General features: G+C 40.6%; 1 protein-coding gene across 2 annotated transcripts in view; it reads left to right on the top strand.

Moving 5' to 3' along the window:
* Window positions 1-20,416, top strand: part of luzp1 (leucine zipper protein 1) — a 79,332-nt gene that overhangs the window by 46,113 nt on the left and 12,803 nt on the right. For both annotated transcript variants that reach the window (XM_059352807.1, XM_059352808.1), the window contains exons 3-6: window positions 7,584-7,925; window positions 8,576-10,853; window positions 12,389-12,981; window positions 13,697-13,873. In XM_059352807.1, the coding sequence (XP_059208790.1) occupies window positions 7,794-7,925; window positions 8,576-10,853; window positions 12,389-12,981; window positions 13,697-13,873 (3,180 nt within the window). In that variant the 5' untranslated portion in view covers window positions 7,584-7,793. The remainder of the gene's footprint in view (window positions 1-7,583; window positions 7,926-8,575; window positions 10,854-12,388; window positions 12,982-13,696; window positions 13,874-20,416) is intronic.

Below are 20,416 nucleotides of genomic sequence, written 5' to 3'. Positions count from 1 at the left end.
TAACTACCGTTTATGAGGCAGAAGAGCTTCAAACCCAGAAGTTCCAACGTCAAGTGCAGGAGAGGGGGATTTTTTTTCTCTCCTTCCTTCTCTCTTTCATGGAGAGAACAGAATGTACTGAAGGCAACAGGCAGGCAGGAAGAGAGTGGCTAAAGCCCTAATGATATGGTGTATGATTGTAACCTTGGTGTGTGTGTGTGCGTGTGTGTGTGTGTGTGTGTGAGAGAGAGAGAGAGCCAACAGAGTGGATGAACTTCTTCAACGAAGTTTGACTTCCAAGTCTGTTTGGTATTGTTGGTCCAAGACAAAATGAAGCTTCTTGGTTGTTGTTTTTTTTTGTCAGTCCCCTCCTCCTGACTGCATCACTGTCTGACTCTCCCATTTACATATTTATCTCTGTTTTCTCTTGTTGGATGTGAGCCGTCTAGGTGTGTAAGTCACTCACACACAAACTAACATATTCAGATTTAGCGGGATTGAGATTTTCCACAAAGGAGCGAGCTGTTCAGTCTTTGTGTGACAGTCAGTTTTCACACATGCCACCCTGCACCACCTACAGCAGACGGACGCGAACATGAGAACCAGTTTGTAGATTTATGAGGAAAAAAAGGCAAATCTACAAGAAAAAAGTTGCGGATTTATGAGATTAAAAGTGGCAAATGTACAAGAAAAAAAAAGCAGATTATGAGAATAAATGTGGCAAATCTAAAAGAAAAAAGTTGCAGATTTATGAGATTAAAAGTGGCAAATGTACGAGAAAAAGTAGCAGATATATGACAAAAAAAGTGGCAGATATATGACAAAAAAAATGGCAGATCTATGAGATTAAATATGGCAAATCAACAAGAAAAAAGATGCGGATTTGAGTATTTTGCTCGTAGATGTAACCAGCAATATCCTGGGTCTCTATTTTCTCTTGTTGGATGTGAGCCGTCTAGGTGTGTAAGTCACTCACACACAAACTAACATATTTAGATTTAGCGGGCTTGAGATTTTCCACAAAGGAGCGAGCTGTTCAGTCTTTGTGTGACCAGTTTTCACACATGCCAACCTGCACCACCTACAGCAGACGGACGCGACATGAGAACCAGTTTAGAGCTGAAATATAGCAGTATTGATGATGAATTTGATATTTAAAAACTGAGATATTGATATTGGGGTAATAATACACACATGGTTATCGTGTAAATAATCCAGCGCCTCCAAATTATTTGATCTTTTTGTACACTGACCCTCTCATTTTTGACTTTCTCATCACCTTATTTGCCAAAAAAGAGAAAAAAAACGCAATATAAACAAAGTCAAAGGTGAATTTGACTGGTTGCATTACTCTACATTTCATATTTTTCTTATAGATACCACAATAATATCATTATCCTGCATTCTTATGCACCAGTACACCACAGCAAATTCCTTATATGTCAAACCCTACTCAAAAACTGAATCTGATTCTGATTCTTTTTGGCCATGATGATATTGAAAATCTGATAGTAGAGCTGGGCAAGATATTATATAATATCATAGTGATATTGTCATGGTTGACTTGATATTGTCTTAGATTTTGGATATCATGATATGGCAAAATATCATGTTTTATTTTGTAATTTAAACATTCTTAAACAGTTCTAGCTGTTCTATTACTTGCTAAATAACCCATTTAGTCTTTAAACACACATTACTGGGATTAATTATCCAAAATCTCTTAGTGTAAACTATTTTTTTTGGACGCATCAATACTCAACCCTACAATACCATCTCAATATCAATATCAAGGTGTTTCGTAAATAAAATACTGTGATATTTGCAGCTGTAAGATGCTGATGTTGCTCAATAAATGACAGTAATGGCTGCTGCAGCTTTAGCAACATTAATGTGGTTAGTTCTGTCTGTGTGATTGTACTCCTTCCAGAATCCTAGAAAATATGCTCCAGTTAACCAAACCCATTCATTAAAAATGTGAAATATAAAACCTTAAATTCCAGCGGCTCCACTCCCTGAAGGTGTCACACGTATCAACAGAGCCGAAGCTGCTACATTCCTCACATGTCTCCAGTCTGCCGCCGCCGCCGATAAAAAGTCTCAGCGTCCTGCTTCTCGTAACAGCGGCGGTGGGAGTGAGAGAGGTCAAGTAGGGAGCTTCCTGTCCAGATTTCAGGAAGGGAAAGGTGTTAGAGTCATACATTGTCAGACTCAAGCATTTCAGTGTTCTCTTTACTTTATATGGGGCCGTCAGTTTAGTTACAAGATGCTGCATCACCGTTGGAGTCTTGAGCTATTTTGTAAGTTTTTGAACATTTTTCATTCTGCCACTTTTTCAGCACAACCTCACCTGTATGACCTGATAATTGTTGCAAATCTACCTGGAAAATGTTGCAGATTTATGAGATTAAAAGTGGCAAATCTATGATAAAAAAAGTTGCAGATTTATGAGAAAAAAGTGGCAAATCTATGAGAAAAAAGTCAGATTTATGAGAAAAAAGTGGCAAATCTATAAGAAAAAAAGTTGCGGATTTATGAGAAAAAAAGTGGCAAATCTATGAGAAAAAACACTTTTCATTCTGCCACTTTTTGAGCACAACCTCACCTGTATGACCTGATAATTGTGTTTCTCTCACTTTGACTTACTTGATCAACATTTTGAACCTAAAAGAAACAAAAAAACAACATAATTCTAATATTGAAAAAGTTTTTTCAATCAAAAACACAATAATGCTCAATGAAGAATTTTAAATGTCAGTTACAAATATAAAATAAGAGGTAAAATAAGGATGACGTCTAGTTCTATATTTTTATACTAAATATGTTTGACCTTTTACTCCGGTTTTACTCGACCTATCAACATCTTTAGAGTGAAGTTGGCGATGAAAGCGATTCCACATAGTATCGCGTTATTTTGCGTGGCAATATTATTATTATTAATATGTCGATTCATGGCCGCCAAGTATCGATATTTTGCGTTCCAGAGGCTGTCTGGCCAACAGTTTTTTTCCGCCATTTTCGTTTATTCCGGAGGCTGTAGCAGGCTCACTTTTAGGAATATACTGGAGACACTGGTATCATATGAAACTAGAAGATCTAAGAAATCTATATCTATAGGCACCATGTGCGTCAGGATATCGTGTCAGGAAGATGTCGAAATAACACTGCAAAGTCAGGCTTTTTTTATGTTTCATTCAAAAATATTCAGAGCAGTGAAGCTTAAAGTTTTTGAAAGTTTGATAAAATGCTGCAGTTGTTGTAATCCATACATGTTTGTTCAGTTCAGTTCAGTTTGACTGAATACTTTGTTGGTCAGTCTGTGGGTTTGACTCATTGTGGAGAAATAAAAAGACTGAAGTGAGATGAATACACTGAAAATTTTCTCTTATTTGCATACAAAATGCAGTTAAATGTCAACACATTGTATCGCAATACTCACCATATCGCAAAATGCTTAAAATCCCAATAATATTGTATTGTGACTCAATTATTGGGATAAATTCGTATCGTGGGACCTCTGCTGAGTCACACCTCTAATATCCTCCCTGGGCCCGGCCATGACACCCAGACAATGGCCTGGTTAGGAACGGGTTTCTGCAGAGAGACTTGCCTGTCAGTGGCCTGGTTAGGAGCAGACGAGGCAGAGCGAGGAACTGGCAGTGCCCTGGTTAGTCCATCAGTAGGAATGTGTCTGCGTTAAAGGGGTCAGTTCCCCTGCCTCACAGCTCCTACCCCCCTCCAGGTTTTTTCCATAATTGTCCGACAACGCTCCGAACAGGGGAATAAAACAGTGTGAGCAGAGTTCAGAATACCTCAGCGACTCCCCTCCGGCCATACTTCCTCCCTCCATCCCCTCCCTTCAAACCTGTTCTTGGCTAAACAGTTTCACACCTTTTTTTTCGTGTCACAGTTTTGAAGATAAATATTCAAAGGAATATGAAGTGAAAGCTTATCTATGTGGGTCATGGTCCTTAATGGAAGAAGCTCAAGGTCTTAGACTAAACACTGATATCCTTCACTCCTCCATCATAACACGGTGTCTTGTCTTTGTCTTGTATGACGGCGTATTTAGGCAGAGTATGAAATAAAAATAAAAATACGGACTCAGGGGAGGGTGGTAATATTTCAAGAAAATAGTCCCAAATTTAGGAGAAAAAAGTGGCAAATCTATCAGAAAAAAAGTCACAGATTTATGAGATTAAAAGTGGCAAATCTACCCGAAAAATGTTGCAGATTTATGAGGAAAAAGTGGCAAATCTACCTGAAAAATGTTGCAGATTTATGAGAAAAAAGTGGCAAATCTATGAGAAAAGAAGTTGCAGATTTATGAGATTAAAAGTAACAAATCGAGAAAAAAGTCGCAGATTAATGAGAAAAAAGGGGCAAATCTATGAGAAAAAAGTCGCAGATTTATGAGATTAAAAGTGGCAAATAACCCGAAAAATGTTGCAGATTTATGAGTAAAAAGTGGCAAATCTATGAGAAAAAAGTGGCAAATCTATGAGAGAAAAAAGTCACAGATTTATGAGATTAAAAGTGGCAAATCTACCAGACTTTAATGGAAGAAGCTCAAGGTCTTGGACTAAACACTGATGTCCTCCATCATTTCTTCAGCTCTAATCTCTCACCCCTTCTCTTCCCTCTGCCACCCTGCATCTTCTCTAGCTAATGAGGCCCCAGCCCCGCGATAAGTGAATCAGGTATGTTGATTGGTTTGGCAGAGGCGGGCCCTTGCCAGAGTCGCTTTGCACGCACCGCCGCCCCTTTAAAGCGCCCACTTGGCCACGGCGGTGTGCGTGTCTGAGCGAGATGGAGGGGAGAGATGAAGGGAGGGAGGTAAAGAGCTGGCAAAGAAATAAAGGGAGAATGAAAGGAGAGGTAGGCAGCCTGCCAAGACAGGAGTAGCTGGACGTAGCGAAACACCATTATTAACCAGGACGAGGCTCGACCCGAGCTGCTCTGGTGAATCTCAGAAGTCATGTCGCGGCCCAAAACCCAACCCTCGAACATAATCAGAACTCTGTTATGGGAAAATAATAAAGCCTGAACTTGAAGGATGTTTCATTATCGACCAGGTCAAGCCTTGAAGCTTTGGTGTCCAAGGAATCAACCGTTCCTCCCGAGGCACATTGTTAAAAAGTCATCCTCTTAACCTTTTCAGTGGTTCTGTTTTCCCTGAGCTGCATAGTGCAGTGTGAAGAGCTGTCATGAAGAGTTTAACTATAGGTATGTAAAACATTTCGTGCCAGTGTGTGCTCTCTGCTTTTAATGGAAACACGGGGAATTTTTTCATAGTATTTCTACTCCGCTGGAACAGGATCAGTCGGGACAGGTTTGGATCACAGCGACCACCTCAAGACAACAGAGAAAAATTGGTCTACATCTTGCTTAACAAGCCACAGCTGGGCAAAGCTAATGCAACCTAAAATGACTTTATTGACTAAGGTGTTTTGGCATTCGAGTGGACAGCTAGGCCCTTTTCTCTCCAACATTTTTCCCCATTCGTCTTCTCCCCTACTCCCTCTTCAGTCGCGCACTTTGCAGTATTTCCTACTAAAAAGATTAACAAACCACCAGACCTCATGAAAGAGTAGAATAATTAAAACACTACAGCTGAACACTTTGAGTCCGCTGTGCCTTTTCATAAAGTAATTGTTGCCATATTGACTTTCAAAGCTCATTGCCTCGGTTTATGTTCAACAAGACATTTAATGAATTGCGGGGAGAGCGGTTTGGGCTTTTTACACCAAATGAAACGATAGAAAATATATGAAACTATGCCGGAGTAAACCCCTAATGGTAAGTTATACCTTGTTGTATACCATAGATAAAAAGATTGGGTACATTTACAGCATTGGTTGATGTTTTTGAAAGCGGTACAAGTTATTTAATGTAAAGGAAAACTACAGTAGTCTTTATGTGTGGTGGTTTTGAGGCAAACTTTGAACATGGTCCTGAAGACTAGAAGAACGAGGAGGCATGGAGCCGCTTGTCTGGGGGTCGATAAGTGATGATGTGTGCAGATGTTATGTCCTACCCTCAGGTCGATTTTTCCCTTGCGGTCAGTGGGGGAGGCTGGGCAGAACGACGGGGGGAAGGGGAGTAATGGGATTTAGGAAAGCCCGCTACCTGAATCATGCATGAGACAAAAGCTTCAGCTGTTAGATTTATGGAGATCACGCTGACAAGCATACTGCGGTGTGCTAATAATCTTTGTTCTCATCACACAGAGCCATGCTGGGCCCACAGATGGGTAACACACCATAGTAATGGCTGTAGAATTACACCCCTTGATATAAATATACTGATTAAAAACAGATTAAACACAGCTTCAGTGTCCAGGTTTGCATTTCTGATATTTCTTCTGATCTTGTATAATGTATTTCCACCTCACAGGCTCTTTTTTTTTTTTCTTTTTTTTTTCTCATCACATCCGTCCCATGTGACCATGAATGGTGTAGTGTTGTGACGGGCCTGTGATGTCGTGGTTGCCACGGTGACGGCCGTGTATGTGCGCAGATGGGGGTGTGTGAAGGAGGCCGGTGTTATTGAGATGTGCTGCTGTCAGCAGAAGCAGGCAGGCGAGCATAAATCGATGCAGAATACAACAGCAGGGAGACGACACAGTGTGTGTCTACGTGTGTGTTTATCTGTGTGTGTCTGCAGGCCAGTGCAGACATGTTGAAACCCCCATACTCACACACACACTGAAGCAGTGTCACCTCCATCTCCTACAAAGGAAAGGCAAGGTGAAATACAAGGTGGTTCAGTGGCAAAAAGGAAGAGGAGGTGCAGTGTATGAATGGTTCATGTACCTAGGGATGGGAATAATTAATGCAAGCCAATGAGCTGAGAATAAAGTTGGATAAAGCTACAGTTTGCAAACTGAAAGTTTCAATAACAATAATAAAACACACAGAAATACAATAGTATTAATTTGAGCAAAACTAGCCTACTGTATCAAACCTTGCTAGCATGAATTACTGAGTTTAATTTGATCCAAAACTTATTTAAACATAAAACATATTTAAATATGAAGATTACTGTGAAAACTGACCTTGTGCCTCTTCAGGGGCTAAAACATAAAACATTGAACTCCTTCATGTTTAATCTCCCTTTACAGTTTAAACTCACAGAGTTATTTTTACGATCAACAGGATCAAGTCTCTTTCGTCCTTTCAAAATAAAAGCGCCCTTTATCAAAACAGGCTTTTGCATAGTACTGTATATATATCTTTTATTTTTATATGGAGTTGGCAGGTTTCTTCCAAATGCCCATGCCTACCACAGATAATGTTGTGCTCATTTTTTTGACTGAAAGAATGTAAATTTATGATTGAGAAACTAATTCCTTGTCATATTTATAACTGTTATCAAATGAAGCCAGAGCAAGATTTGTTCCTGTATGACTGTGTCGTTCTCTGTCCTCTTTTCGTCTCGTCCTATGGTTTGTGTCACAGCAATTATGCGGAAGTGTAAAATCATACAGTAGCGTTCTGGTGTGCAGTCTTTTTCCTCACTTACCGAGCCACCTTTTGGGAATGCAAATGACTGTCATTGACAAATTAGGGATGACTAAGTGATTTCCTCTCTCCCTCCTACAGATGACAGATTCGTCTGCTAAACACCGCTCTGAGGGATCTTCAAAGTCTTAAAGCGACAGTGACAGACAGACCGCAGAGAGAGAAAGAGGATTCTCCCCTGAAGGACTTGTTAACTCTACAACACAAATGTGGACCTCCCAAAACATTGTCATCAAATAATCTGAACAACAAAACCAACACAACAGATAAGACACAAAGAATTTTGCAGCCATGTCTGACCATAAAGACATGACGCACCGCCACCTGCGGCACAAGCTGCAGAGCCTCAGCCGAAGACTGGACGAACTGGAAGAAGCAACCAACAAGCTGCAGAAGTCTGAGGATGAGCTGCTCGACCTGCAGGTCAGTACTGGATGACTTCAGGGAGTGTGTTTGTTTGTGTGTGTCAAATAGAAATACTGTAGATAATGTGACTGGCTAAATAAATTAGGGATGCACGATATTATCGGCACGTTATCGGTATCAGCCGATATTGGCTTGAAAATTAACTTTGCCGATATAATAAAGTGATTAAATAATGGGGTGCACATCACCTCTCTGCTGCACCTTGTCTGTAGCTCATAGAATTGTGCAGTGTAGTCTGAGCCCACCTATTTATTTATGTTCTGATTAGGGACTGAAGCTGCTTATATTTTTTGTACTTTTTGTGATTTGTTTGCACAGTGCAGATTGAGTCGTCACATATCGGGCCCTTGTTTTAAGTTAAATTTGAATTTAAGCAGCAGTCTGTAAGGTACATGTAGTTTTATTCAATTTGGGTTTAATTGCTGTACAGTTGCACTTTTCACATGTTCCCAGTGAACACAGGTTATGTTTACTTATTATGTCAAATGGGAAATTGGCCTAATTTGCCCTGATTGTGGGTGTTAGTTGTATCGGTAATCGGCTAAATGAGTTGTAAAAAAATCGGCATATCGGATATCGGCAAAAAATCCAATATCGTGCATCCCTAAAATAAATAAATGGTTGAACTCTCTCTCTCTCTTCTACAGGACAAAGTAATCCAGGGAGAAGGCAGCAACTCATCCCTGCTTGGAGATGTGGAGGCCCTGAGGAAACGTCTCCTAAAGATCCAGGGGAAGGATGAGGAGGTACGCAAAGCCGAGGATCTCTGCCGCACAGTCAGAGAGAAACTGGAAGAGGAGGAAAGCCTGACGAAAGAGCTGAAGGCAGAGATCGAACGTCTACAACGGAGGATGGCCGAACTGGAGAAACTGGAAGAAGCTTTTGGGAAAAGCAAGTCTGACTGCAGCCAGCTCTGTCTGAGCCTGAATGAGGAGAAGAACTTGACCAAGAAGCTCTCGTCTGAGTTGGAGGCGCTCAAAGCACGTTTGAAAGAGGTGGAGGGTTCTGAGACGAAGCTGGACAGAGCTGAGCAGGCTTTGGCTATGGAGCTTGAGAAACTCAAAGGATTCACCCAAACCTTTATGAGTGAGCGTAAGAGGCTACTGGAGAAGCAGAGAGAGGATGAGAAGATCATATTGAAGCTGACGGAAAAGTTGGAGCACCAGAAGAATCGCCTCGGGATGTCCGCAGACCCTGGTCGCACAGATTTCTCGAGGTCACGAATTGAGGATGAGCTTTCATCCACGGGGCTCCTCACCAGTAAACTGGCTGGACGCAAGAAGAGCCTTGAGTACTTGAAGTTGGCTGACGACAACATCGGCCTTCTGAACAAATCTGAGAATGAAAAGAACAGCGGTCTGGAAGGTTTGCAGGAGGACAACAAAGTAAAGGAGCTGACACAGGAAGTGGAAAGGCTGAAGAATCGCCTGAAACAGCTGGAGATAGTGGAGGAGGATCTGAAGAACTCAGAGTCAAAAAATGGCGAACTTCATGAGAAGTTCCAGATTGAGCAAAACCGGGCTCGTCAACTGAGCGATCAGGTGGAAGAGCTCATGATTAAGCTGTGCGGAAAAGGTGGAGTTGGAAGAAATGGAACCAGTAATGTGGATAAACACGGCAACGGGAGAGGTAACATTTGCCCCAACAGCCCCGCCAAGGTTCTAGAGAATGGCAAAGCTGAGAATGAAGAGATTATTGTGAAGGGTTTCAGACAAGAGAAGCCCAAACATAGGAGTGCTGCAACCGCCTCAGAGCCGTGTTCCCCCAAACACAGGAACAGGGAGCTCTCTCCTCAGCATAGGAGAGAGACCAAGCTGAGGAGCAAGGAGCCAAGCCACTCAGAGGAGAGCTCTCCTAAGTCTGTGAGGAGAGCTCTCAGTCCGGCTCACAAGAGCAGACGGACGCCCAAAACCCCAACTACTGCGATTTCATCCGATAATGGAGTAAGAGACACAGGAAGAGGAGCTGAGGAGAAGACAAGAGGAGCCACTCCCAGCTCAGTAAACACATCCTCTAGCGATGCTAAGAAAGCGTCTGTTCTTAGTCGCTACCCTCCAGCAGCTCACGACCAGAAGCCACTGAGGACAACTCACAAACAGACAGACGGGGAGGCTAAAAAGAGCAGAGTAGAAAAGTTCTCCAAATTGTACGTAGGTAGTGATAGCGAATCAAACAACTCTGACGTAGTGCCTGAAAGTTCCAGTAACATCAACAGTCTCGCTGCTTTAGAGAAGGACACGGCGTCCGCCTCAGATCAGGAATCAGCAGACCAGGTTCAGGAATGTGTCTCTGTATCTGTCGCCCCCACCCTGTCCAAGGCCAATGGATCCTACACAGCCTACAGATCCAACATCTCTCCACTGTTGGCCAACGACCAGGGTTCAGAAGGTCATTCATCTGCCTCCGAAACCGAATCTACTGGATCAAGGCCCTCTGAACCAGAGCCTGTGTCTGAGGCAGCTACTACAACTGTAAGCAGTAGGACTTCAACCTCCAGACACCCGAGATACTCCCACGTCCATGATTCTCATTCAGAGGGATCTTCTACCAGGAGCTCGTTTGATGAGGAGCTCCACAACAGGACACTGTTTGCTGACGGAGGCCACCAGGGGCCCACGCATATCCCATCAGGGATCGAGATCCAGCGAGTGTGCAGCCCGCGTGAGGCGCTGAGGTCAAAAGCTGTCATCAAGCCTGCAATAGTGGAGATCGACAGGAAGGAAATGATGATTTCTGAACCTTTGTCCGCCAATGGCAAACCCAAAATCTCCACCAAACCAATGGTGACCTCCACCAGTAAAATGACCAGTAGTATCACCATCTACCCCAATGACCCGAGCTCTTCCAGAACCAGCAGTCGCAGCAGCAGCGTGTCCAGTGAACCCATCAGAGAACGCCACACCTCCACCAGTAATATCCTCATAGGTAAGTACCACATGGTGCTCTATATAAAGGTTGCCAGGTGTGTTTTAAATCAGGGTTGCTCAAAGTTTTGATGTCCAAGCATCAAATTCAAGGAGCCAGTATAACATTGACAGCCACACAGGTTCAGGGCTTACGATTTAGGACACTTTTACCAAACAAACTATACACATAGAAATTGGTGAGATACCATATAGCTTGCCTGTTTTCAACACTTGTCACAGGATTTTTGAAGACTGACTTGATGACTGTTGGGCCAATAAGTCTTGTAGAAACTGTTTGACCTTACATTATCACTCTTCACCCATCAATTTGTTGTAGGTCTCATAAAGGTGTTTAACATGAAGTTCCTTAAGCACTGAATTCAACTGTTTGCAGATGAGAACCTCAACCAAACAGCATTTTTTCCATGGGGGCTTTTACATCTCACCATCACAAAAACTGCAGTTGTGTAGCAGTTTGTCACTGTAGACGATTTAGTCTATTAAATGTAAGCTTTTGAAAGTTAAAGTACTGAAATGGACAGCAGCTGATTGCACTATATAAAGGTACAGCATAAAATATAATTTAAGTTACAACTGCTTTAGAACATGAGGTGTTAAAAGGTATTAAAACAACACTTCAAAACCTTGTGTGAGGCTGTACTCAAAAAATGCTTTGAGCTAAATGCTAATGTCGGCATGCTAACATGCAGGTATAATGTTAAGCATGTTCACTATCTTAGTTTAGCATGTTATCCTGCTACGTATTTGATTGACAACTCCAGGAGCATTAAGCACAAAGTTCAGTTAAGCCTGATGGAAATTATTAGTTTTAAAGGTTTTGTGCCAAAATACCATTCAAAGACTGTCATTGCCATTCATACAGCTATGGCACTAGCATGGCTGAATATATGATATTTTAAAGGACACTGCACTAGGGTTGTCACAAAACTAAAATTTTCAACTCGATACCGATACTCAGGAAAATATTTGATACCTGATATCATTTTCGATACCACAAGGATATAAACAAAGACCCCAAAATTTAACAGAAATATTTTTATTAACATGAAAAATGCAACATGTAAAAATTAATAGAACCACAGGTTAAATATTTATAATAAAAAACAGTTGTGCAAAAAGAAACTGCAACTATAATAACAAGCTTCAGGTCTGAGGTAGTGCAAAAAATATATAAATACAATAAACAATAACAATTAGAACAATATTTTCGGCTGTGTGTGTTGCTGTTTGGTTGCAGGTTGACTTTTCTCTGCTTCATTCTGAGAGAAAATAACACTTTTCCATCACCAACATTTATGTAAACTTATTAACTCTATGCTTATGTATACTGACACTGTATCAATTAACGTCGATACTTTTGAAAATGAGTATTGTATCCGGATACAACGTTTTAGTATCAATACTTTTTTGAGTATCAATACTTTTGACAACCCTATACTGCACTACTGTCGTGTCAGTCTTACTGTCAGCTTGTTGTTTCTTTAAAATGTTGAACAAATGTTGATATATTGTACTTATTGTACTTATTGCCAGGCCCCAGCAGCGAGCACCACGGCAGTATCTCCGTCCCGTATGAGATCTCCATTCCCAAGAGCGACATCACCTTGCGGTCGTGCCAGGACCAGGACTGTGGGCTGGACGACAGCAGCGATTCCTCTTTAAGGTCCAAACTACACCCTAACCCCAGAATGGAGACCACCACCAGCCACCTGTGCTGCCAGCGCAGCAACTTCAGCCTCGGGTCCCCGGAAACCACCTCGGCAGACTTTAACGACACAGAGTCGGGCTTCGAAAGCAGCAGCAGCAGTAGCACCACCACGGTCACCAGCTGGAGACACCAAAGACAAACCCAGCACTCCCAAGAAGACATTTTACCAGACATGAAGAATGTGACTATGAGAAGCACCTGGAAGAACCGAGGCACCGCGTCCGTGGACGACACCGGCCGGGGACGAGGGGGTGCGAGGACGATGACTGAGGGAGGGTCGGGGGACGAGGCAGAGTCCGCAACAACATGGAGGGCTTACCGGGCCACTACCTTTGATACAGAAGAAATGATGAACAGCGGCGCTGGAGCTGGTGGGAATGCTGAAGCACAGAAGGGAGCCAAGCCGTCCCCTGCAGAGGTGAGCTAATGAATAAATGTATGAGACAAATGAGGACACAAAGGTTAAGTTAAACTGGAGAGTGAACTACTCTATAGCTGAATAATGTTGCTCCTTGTTCAAGGTGTACATGCGTAGGATCAACAGTGTGGTTGCCCCCAATCTTTTTTTGACAGCTAGCTAAAAGTGGCCTCCCAAATATGTTTTGAAAGATTCCTACACTGGATGATCTAAAGCAGGGGTCTCAAACTCAAATTACCTGGGGGGCCGCTGGAGGCAGTATCAAAATGATCAAAAATAGACAAAATTACTAAAAAAAACACACAAAATTACCCAAAAAAAGACACACAATTACTAAAAAAGACACAAAATGGCAGAAAAAAAACTAAATTACTTAAAAAAGTATCAAAATGACCAAAAAAAGACACACAATTACTTAAAAAAAGACACAAAATTACCCAGAAAAGACATACAATTATTAAAAAAGACACAAAATGACAGAATAAAGACACTAAATTACTAAGAAACAAAGGTCACAAAATTACCAAAAAAAGACACAAAATGACACACTAATACTAAAATGTTGAAAAAACAGAAGGGAGCCAAGCCATCCCCTGCAGAGGTGAGCTAATGAATAAATGTATGAGACAAATGAGGACACAAAGGTTAAGTTAAACTATAGAGTGAACTACTTTATAGCTGAATAATGTTGCTCTTTGTGCTGCTCCTTGTCCAGGTGTACATGCGTAGGATCAACAGTGTGGTTACTAACACCAGAGAGGTCGAGGATCCGCTCCGTCGAGCCAAACGCTCACAGTCTCCCTCTGTGGAGGGACGAGGCCTGGGGAGGACCGTCCCCCACGCACCTGTCACCTCTCAGTCCTGGGGCCGATCCTACACACAACAACCACAGGTACAATGAAAAAAACTGGAGTGACATTTACTTAAAAAAAGCTAGGCAAGTTTTTCCACACAGAGAGTGTTTGTAATCTTTACTCAGGCTGTTTCTAAGTAATATTTGTTTAATAAAACCACTTCTTTTTTTAAATGAAAATATACAAGTAAATTGCAGATTCACTGATGTCCCTCAATCACATTTTACTTGGAAATATCAACTAATTAAGCCAGTGAACTGGTTTAGTGAATATTACTTGGAATGAATGATTCAGTTTACATACAAAACTGAGAATGCATAATAACAAACAATCACTAAGTAATGCACTATATGAAAAACTGCTATTTTAAAGTAAAAGCACTGAATTCATATTTCGATGTAGACTTTATATAGATGATTGAAATAATAATTACACGGCCAAAAAATCGCTTTTTTTCAGTGTAGGATGATCACCTTTTTGGCAAGGCAAGGCAAGTTTATTTGTATAGCACAATTCACACAAGGTAATTCAAAGTGCTTTACATAAACATTAAAAACAGCAAGACACAATTGAAAACAGTCAATTAAAACAGGGAAATGGAAATAAAAATACAAATGAGATAAAATAAGATACAGCAGGATAAGAAAATAGATAAAATAATAAAAAGCACAAGTCAAACATTGCATAGTTAAAAGTAAGGGCAGTAGAGTTACACTTTTTCTGCTCTAATGAATTGTGTTCTTTCAAAATAATTTAGGTAGATAGAAAGTGGTAATATGAATTATTTATTAAGTACAAAACAAGTCAGTGGAAAAACTTGGTTGGTAATTCTAAATGCTTTGAGTATTTACACTTAAAGAAACAAAACTTGCTGACAATTTCATTCCTCCCTTCTTGGAAAATTAGTCCTTGTGTCTGATTTGCATTTCTGGCATCAAACAAGCAAGCACTGTATTATGTGGCTCCTAAAATACCCTGCATTGCTGTGCAGGTGGAGGCATTATCCGCACCACTCTGCAAATAGTTTACTCTTGAAGACAAAAGTCCAGAAAGTACAACCGCAGGGCTGAGCTCCTGGTGTGTCCACTTTGCATGAGAGCTCAGCTTGTATTTTTCCCTGACGCCAGGCTCTGCGACTTCAAGCTTAGCACAGCAGTTCTGTAGGCCCCACTCCTGCTGCCCCAGTAAGCACAAAGAGAAAAGGGTGGGACAAAAAGAGGGAGGATGGAAATGAAAAAGACCTCAACAGGGGGAAAAGAAGGTTAGGAAAACCTCAAGGAGAAGAAAATAGCTTTCTTGTATTTAAATGTGCCACCACAGTCTGTGCCCCTGCCAGGCGGCAATGCAACTCTACTGAAAATAACAGTTTGAATTCTCACCCCCGTTTAGTACATGTTTAGAATTAATGTGTTTGTGTATTTATCCACATTCATGCTTCTCTCATCCGTCACCGTGCAAGGGCTTGCATTTGTGGCTTTAATTTGATTAATTTATTATCTGCAATTATTTATTCTGAGATATTTTGGCTTTCTTTTCACATCTTGTTTGGAAAAATGTTCACTGCTGTCAGTACTACAAACATCTGACAATATATTATATACCAATAGACAAGTAAGTTAATACTGTAGCCCATTAGTACTCTTCACAAGTGAAACAAAGCTCCAGCTTGTGCAATAAAGGGACCTTCCACACACAACACGGTAAAGTGCCATTCATATAAAACTCACATTAAACTTTCATATCAAGGTGGGGGCCAGAAAATATCGTCATGAGGCCCGCAATTGTATTGTGTATTTATCCACATTCATGCTTCTCTCATCCGTCACCATGCAAGGGCTTGCATTTGTGGCTTTAATTTGATTAATTTATTATCTGCAATTATTTATTCTGAGATATTTTGGCTTTCTTTTCACATCTAGTTTGGAAAAATGTTCACTGCTGTCAGTACGAGCTGACATAAAACTTCTCCAACACTTGTGGAGCTACGTTATATACAACTAATTTCTGTGTAAATCAGATTAAACCCTCTGATTTCATGTATGGGTGCCTATGCATTAACATGTCAGATTGTGTGTTAATTAATGGAGTGTGAAAGTTTATACAAGTCATCAGAAAAATTAGGTGAAGAGTACTAATGGGCTACAGTATTAACTTACTTGTCTATTGGTATATAATATATTGTCAGATGTCTGTAGTACTGCTTACACAGTGGGCTCCATGGCTACAATAACATGTCAGTCTGTCACTTTGATAAACTATGCTGGACTAGAGGCCTTTGGGTAAAATCTCTGTATTTTCCCCTATAAATAAACTAGACGTTGCCAAGGAGACAGACACACACATGCAAAGTGTCTGCTGTCTCATCCATCATCTTTGTTGACATTTGCGATCCGGGCCAGTAAAGTTATCTGGTTATACTTTTTTTATATGGCATAGAAACACATAGAGGAGTAATCCTAGGGAGATTTCTCAATTTCTTTTTTTTTTTTTAACTTCACACATACTATGTATACTATGCATAAGCAGATCCTGTGGTATACCACAGCGTTGTTGTGTTTGTAGCTGTTTTTGTAGTTTAAGTCATGATTTAAGGTGTTTTCCTTTAGAAGTAGTGATTGAAGGTTTATTGACCCGGTCAGGACCAGGAGTGTCATTTATAAAACTCTGTTGAGAATCCACACTAAATCCTTATGTACAAATTAGGAAGTGTATGTGGGTCAACAAATATTCTGCTTTAAAAAATCTTGCATATGATTGCCAGTGCACAGTTTCCTCCGATAAATTCCCCAAAAACTTTGAGTTGTCCATAGTTGCTCACATAAACACACCAATATGCTCCAGTGCAGTCAGTGTCACAAGTTAAGGGCAAAAAAGCTACAAGATGTTTCAGAATGCCCCCAAAAAATTGTAATTAAGAGGCAAAAGTTGCTCCAAGATTTAGTTTTTTTTTTACCAGTTTATGCCAATATCCTAATCCCACATCAAGCAACATTTTTTTTTATTTAATTAATTGAATTCCCATTTCTGTCATTAACACACACTCACAAAAACAACGCTTTGACATATAAATGCACAGGTAATTATGAATGAAATGATTACTCATGTTGGCACAAAATGGTCACTACTGTATGCATTTTAGTCTGGGCTCATTTCACATTAAAAAACAGCAGCTTTATGAGCTAAATGCCCCCAAAGTTTTGTAAATGCCCCCAATCTTTTTTTTTTGACAGCTAGCTAAAAGTGGCCTCCCAAATATGTTTTCAAAGATTCTTACACTGGATGATCTAAAGAAGGGGTTTCAAACTCAAATTACCTGGGGGCCGCTGGAGGCAGTATCAAAATGACCAAAAAAAGACACAAAATTACTAAAAAAAAAGACAAAATTACTTAAAAAAAGACACAAAATTATTAGAAAAAGACACAAAATGACCAAAAAAAGACACAAAATTACTAAAAAAGACACAAAATTATCAAAAAAAAGACACAATTACCAAAAAAAGACATAAAATTACCAAAAAAGACACAAAATCACATTACATAACATTTCCACTTCTTCCGGTAACAACAAAACGGCAGATAATAAACACTCCGGTAGCAGCTGCCTTTCTTTTTGTTAACGTCGTCATAGAAACAAGTGAAACAAAGCTCCAGCTTGTGCAATAAAGGGACCTTCCACACACAACACGGTAAAGAGACATTCATATAAAACTCACATTAAACTTTCATATCAAGGTGGGGGCCACAAAATATCGTCACGAGGGCCGCAATTGGCCCGTAGGCCTGTGATTGCCTGCAGGGCCCTTAGCTTCAACAGGCTCAATGAAATCTATCAAACCGACCCTTAACGCCCCCTTTAGCACTGATATTGACGGCTAGAGAGACCATGAGGAGACGGCACCCTTTTGTCTCTGACTCCTTTTTCTACTCCCTCCACCACCCTGTATTTAATTTGTCATCCAAGCTCTGACAAGAACAAAGTGGCTTCCAGTCATGTATTGGAGCAGCTCTGTCAGGGTCAGTGCCCACATCACTTCTACCACATGGCCTTGACCCCAGATCCGTATTTTCAAGACGGCGTCCACTTATTCCACTCCTCTTTCTGTCCCACATCACTCAGCCTTGATAGCTCTGGTTAGGCCCGAACCCTGTCCTGTCTGTAAACCTGCACTGACCTGATGAACTGCCCTTCTTCTTGTCACTCCATCAGTTTTATTTTTTTTGTCAGTTATGCTCTTCGTTATGGGAATTTCCCAAACCAACTCGGTTGACTCTGCGGTACGCTAAAACCTTGTTCATCCTGATATTTGCTGCACAAACTGGTCACTCCATTTGGATAGCAATTATGAAGAAAAAAAAAAGATTCAGTGCAATAAAAACATATTTCAATTCATAATTGGGCTTTGAAATGTGTCTTGGAGCACAGCCGATCATCTCTGGTTTGGATTTTCAGAACATTTCAGTGGTCTGAACAGCGTCCATTCCCAAGAGGTTTGGATAAATACAGCTGTAGTTAGGACAGCGGGAGGTTGGGATTAGTTTGTGATTGCAATGTCAAAGGTTGATAGAAGAGGTTTGTGTTATTACAAGTTTGATGTTTGATGGAGGCTCATGGATTGATGGAAGAGGAATGTCGCTAGTCATCATTAACTGACTTCCTAATGATCTTTCTTTCAGTATGCCTTTGTCTAAAGCATCCATTAAAGTTGTAGTCTGCATGTAAATAGCAGCTGTTTTTACATCGTGTTATTGTTTTTGACGTTTACTCTTCCTAAATTCCCTTTCGACATAATAAGACTGGTTGAAAAATGTGTGTCTTTGCTAGAGATTAAAATCCACATGACCCTTCACATCAAAGGCTTCCCAGTGATGAGAATCAGCGATCAATAGATGGTCATTAAGGAGGAGACTACACTCTCGATTCCTTTAAGCACCCTGGAGCGACCCGGGCAAGCTGATAGCTTATTGATTAGCTGTATGTGTATACATTATTTGGACGTCATTTATTCAAACCTCTATGGGACGGAGAATGACATCTTTTCATCCAGTGAAAGGTCATGGTTGTTTTAATCATGGTGCGAATCCATATCCATGACCGATGTTTAACCTCGACGGTCGTCTGTGGTTTGCCCAAACCAGTTGTAGTTGCAAACGTAGATTTTAATTCTAAAGCCACTTGATTTATTAGCAGTAGGCTGGTACAGCTGGCTCGACTCGTATGTTACTGTATTGTGTTCCTTAACTACTCACAAACCACCGGAGAGTCAGGTCGTAGTTTCGTTGTTTTATTTCTTGTTGCTGAATCCAGGTATTTCCATTAATACACACATCATTCCAAGCTTCTCTTGGTTTTCACAACGGTCCACAACACCAGGAAGTAACGTTAACATCAGAAAGTGACGGTCAAAAAACCTTTTTCCCCTGTACCTCTTAACACTCTGCTAATCCACATGTTTACCTTTTAGAAAGTCCTTCAGAATAATGCAATGTGCATGAGCAGCGCCTACTTCAGGTGCTGTGGTAAATTTTACAACCATGCAATAAAAGGCAATAATGTCATAACACAACCAAAACTAATATAAAACACGCTGCAATCTACAATAAAAATCTCAACTTTCTTGAACTTAATATTGGCTCCTACACCAGTGTTTACTTTTTTCGCTCTAGTGGCATGGCTCTATGGATAGCAGTCTGGATCTGTTGCTCCACCACTTTGGTCTGGACGAAATATCACTACAACTGATTGCCATGACATTTTGTGCAGACATTCATAGTGTCCAGAAGATGAAACCTTCTGACTTTGATGATGTCTCACTTTACCTATAGCATCATCATGATGTTGATAGTTTTGTTTTTGGGGGAAATGTTTGGGGAGCCAATGGATATATTATATTTGGACTAGATCGCCATGGTATCAAAGGACTGTGGTGATCCTCTGACTTTCCCACCAATGCCACCATGAGGTTTTCACTTTTGGGTGAAATGTTTCCATACTATTGGATGGATTTACATGGAATTTAGAGCAGACAATTATGTCCCCACTAGATAAATTGTAATAAAAAGTCCCTCAACTTTTTATCCAGGACTATTAATCAGATTAAAATCTTTATTTGTTTTGTGACCAAATACCTACCAACCTATTCCCCATCGTTCCAGCTGCATTCTATGTTTAGTGCTGATCATCAAATATTAGCACACTCACATGCAAAATTAACATCAAATCAACTATTGGTCATTTTGTAAAACAATCAAACCGCGACGCATATCCTGAACCACCGAGTGATCTTAAGGCCAAAACATGTTCGCCATGGTAAACATGAAGCCTGCTCAACATCAGCATGTTGGCATTGCCAATGTGATCATTAGCTGGTGATGGTTTTTGGCTCAAAGCACAGCTGGACAAACTCATAGCTGAAGACTCATTAAACCATTTAGACCTAAAATGGCTGGAAAAAATGTCTGTAAAACCTCTGGGCGATTTTAAAATAACCCCCTTATATCTGAAGTTTTTCTGGTAATTCAACAGAAGTGTCAATGCCTACTATATTATCCATTTTTCAGTGTCTGTAGCAGATAGAAATGAA

This window comes from Centropristis striata, chromosome 16, assembly GCF_030273125.1.
Source record: "Centropristis striata isolate RG_2023a ecotype Rhode Island chromosome 16, C.striata_1.0, whole genome shotgun sequence".
Taxonomy (NCBI): domain Eukaryota; kingdom Metazoa; phylum Chordata; class Actinopteri; order Perciformes; family Serranidae; genus Centropristis; species Centropristis striata.
The sequence above is the reverse complement of the archived record's forward strand: the minus strand, read 5'-3'. Positions and strand labels throughout refer to the sequence as shown.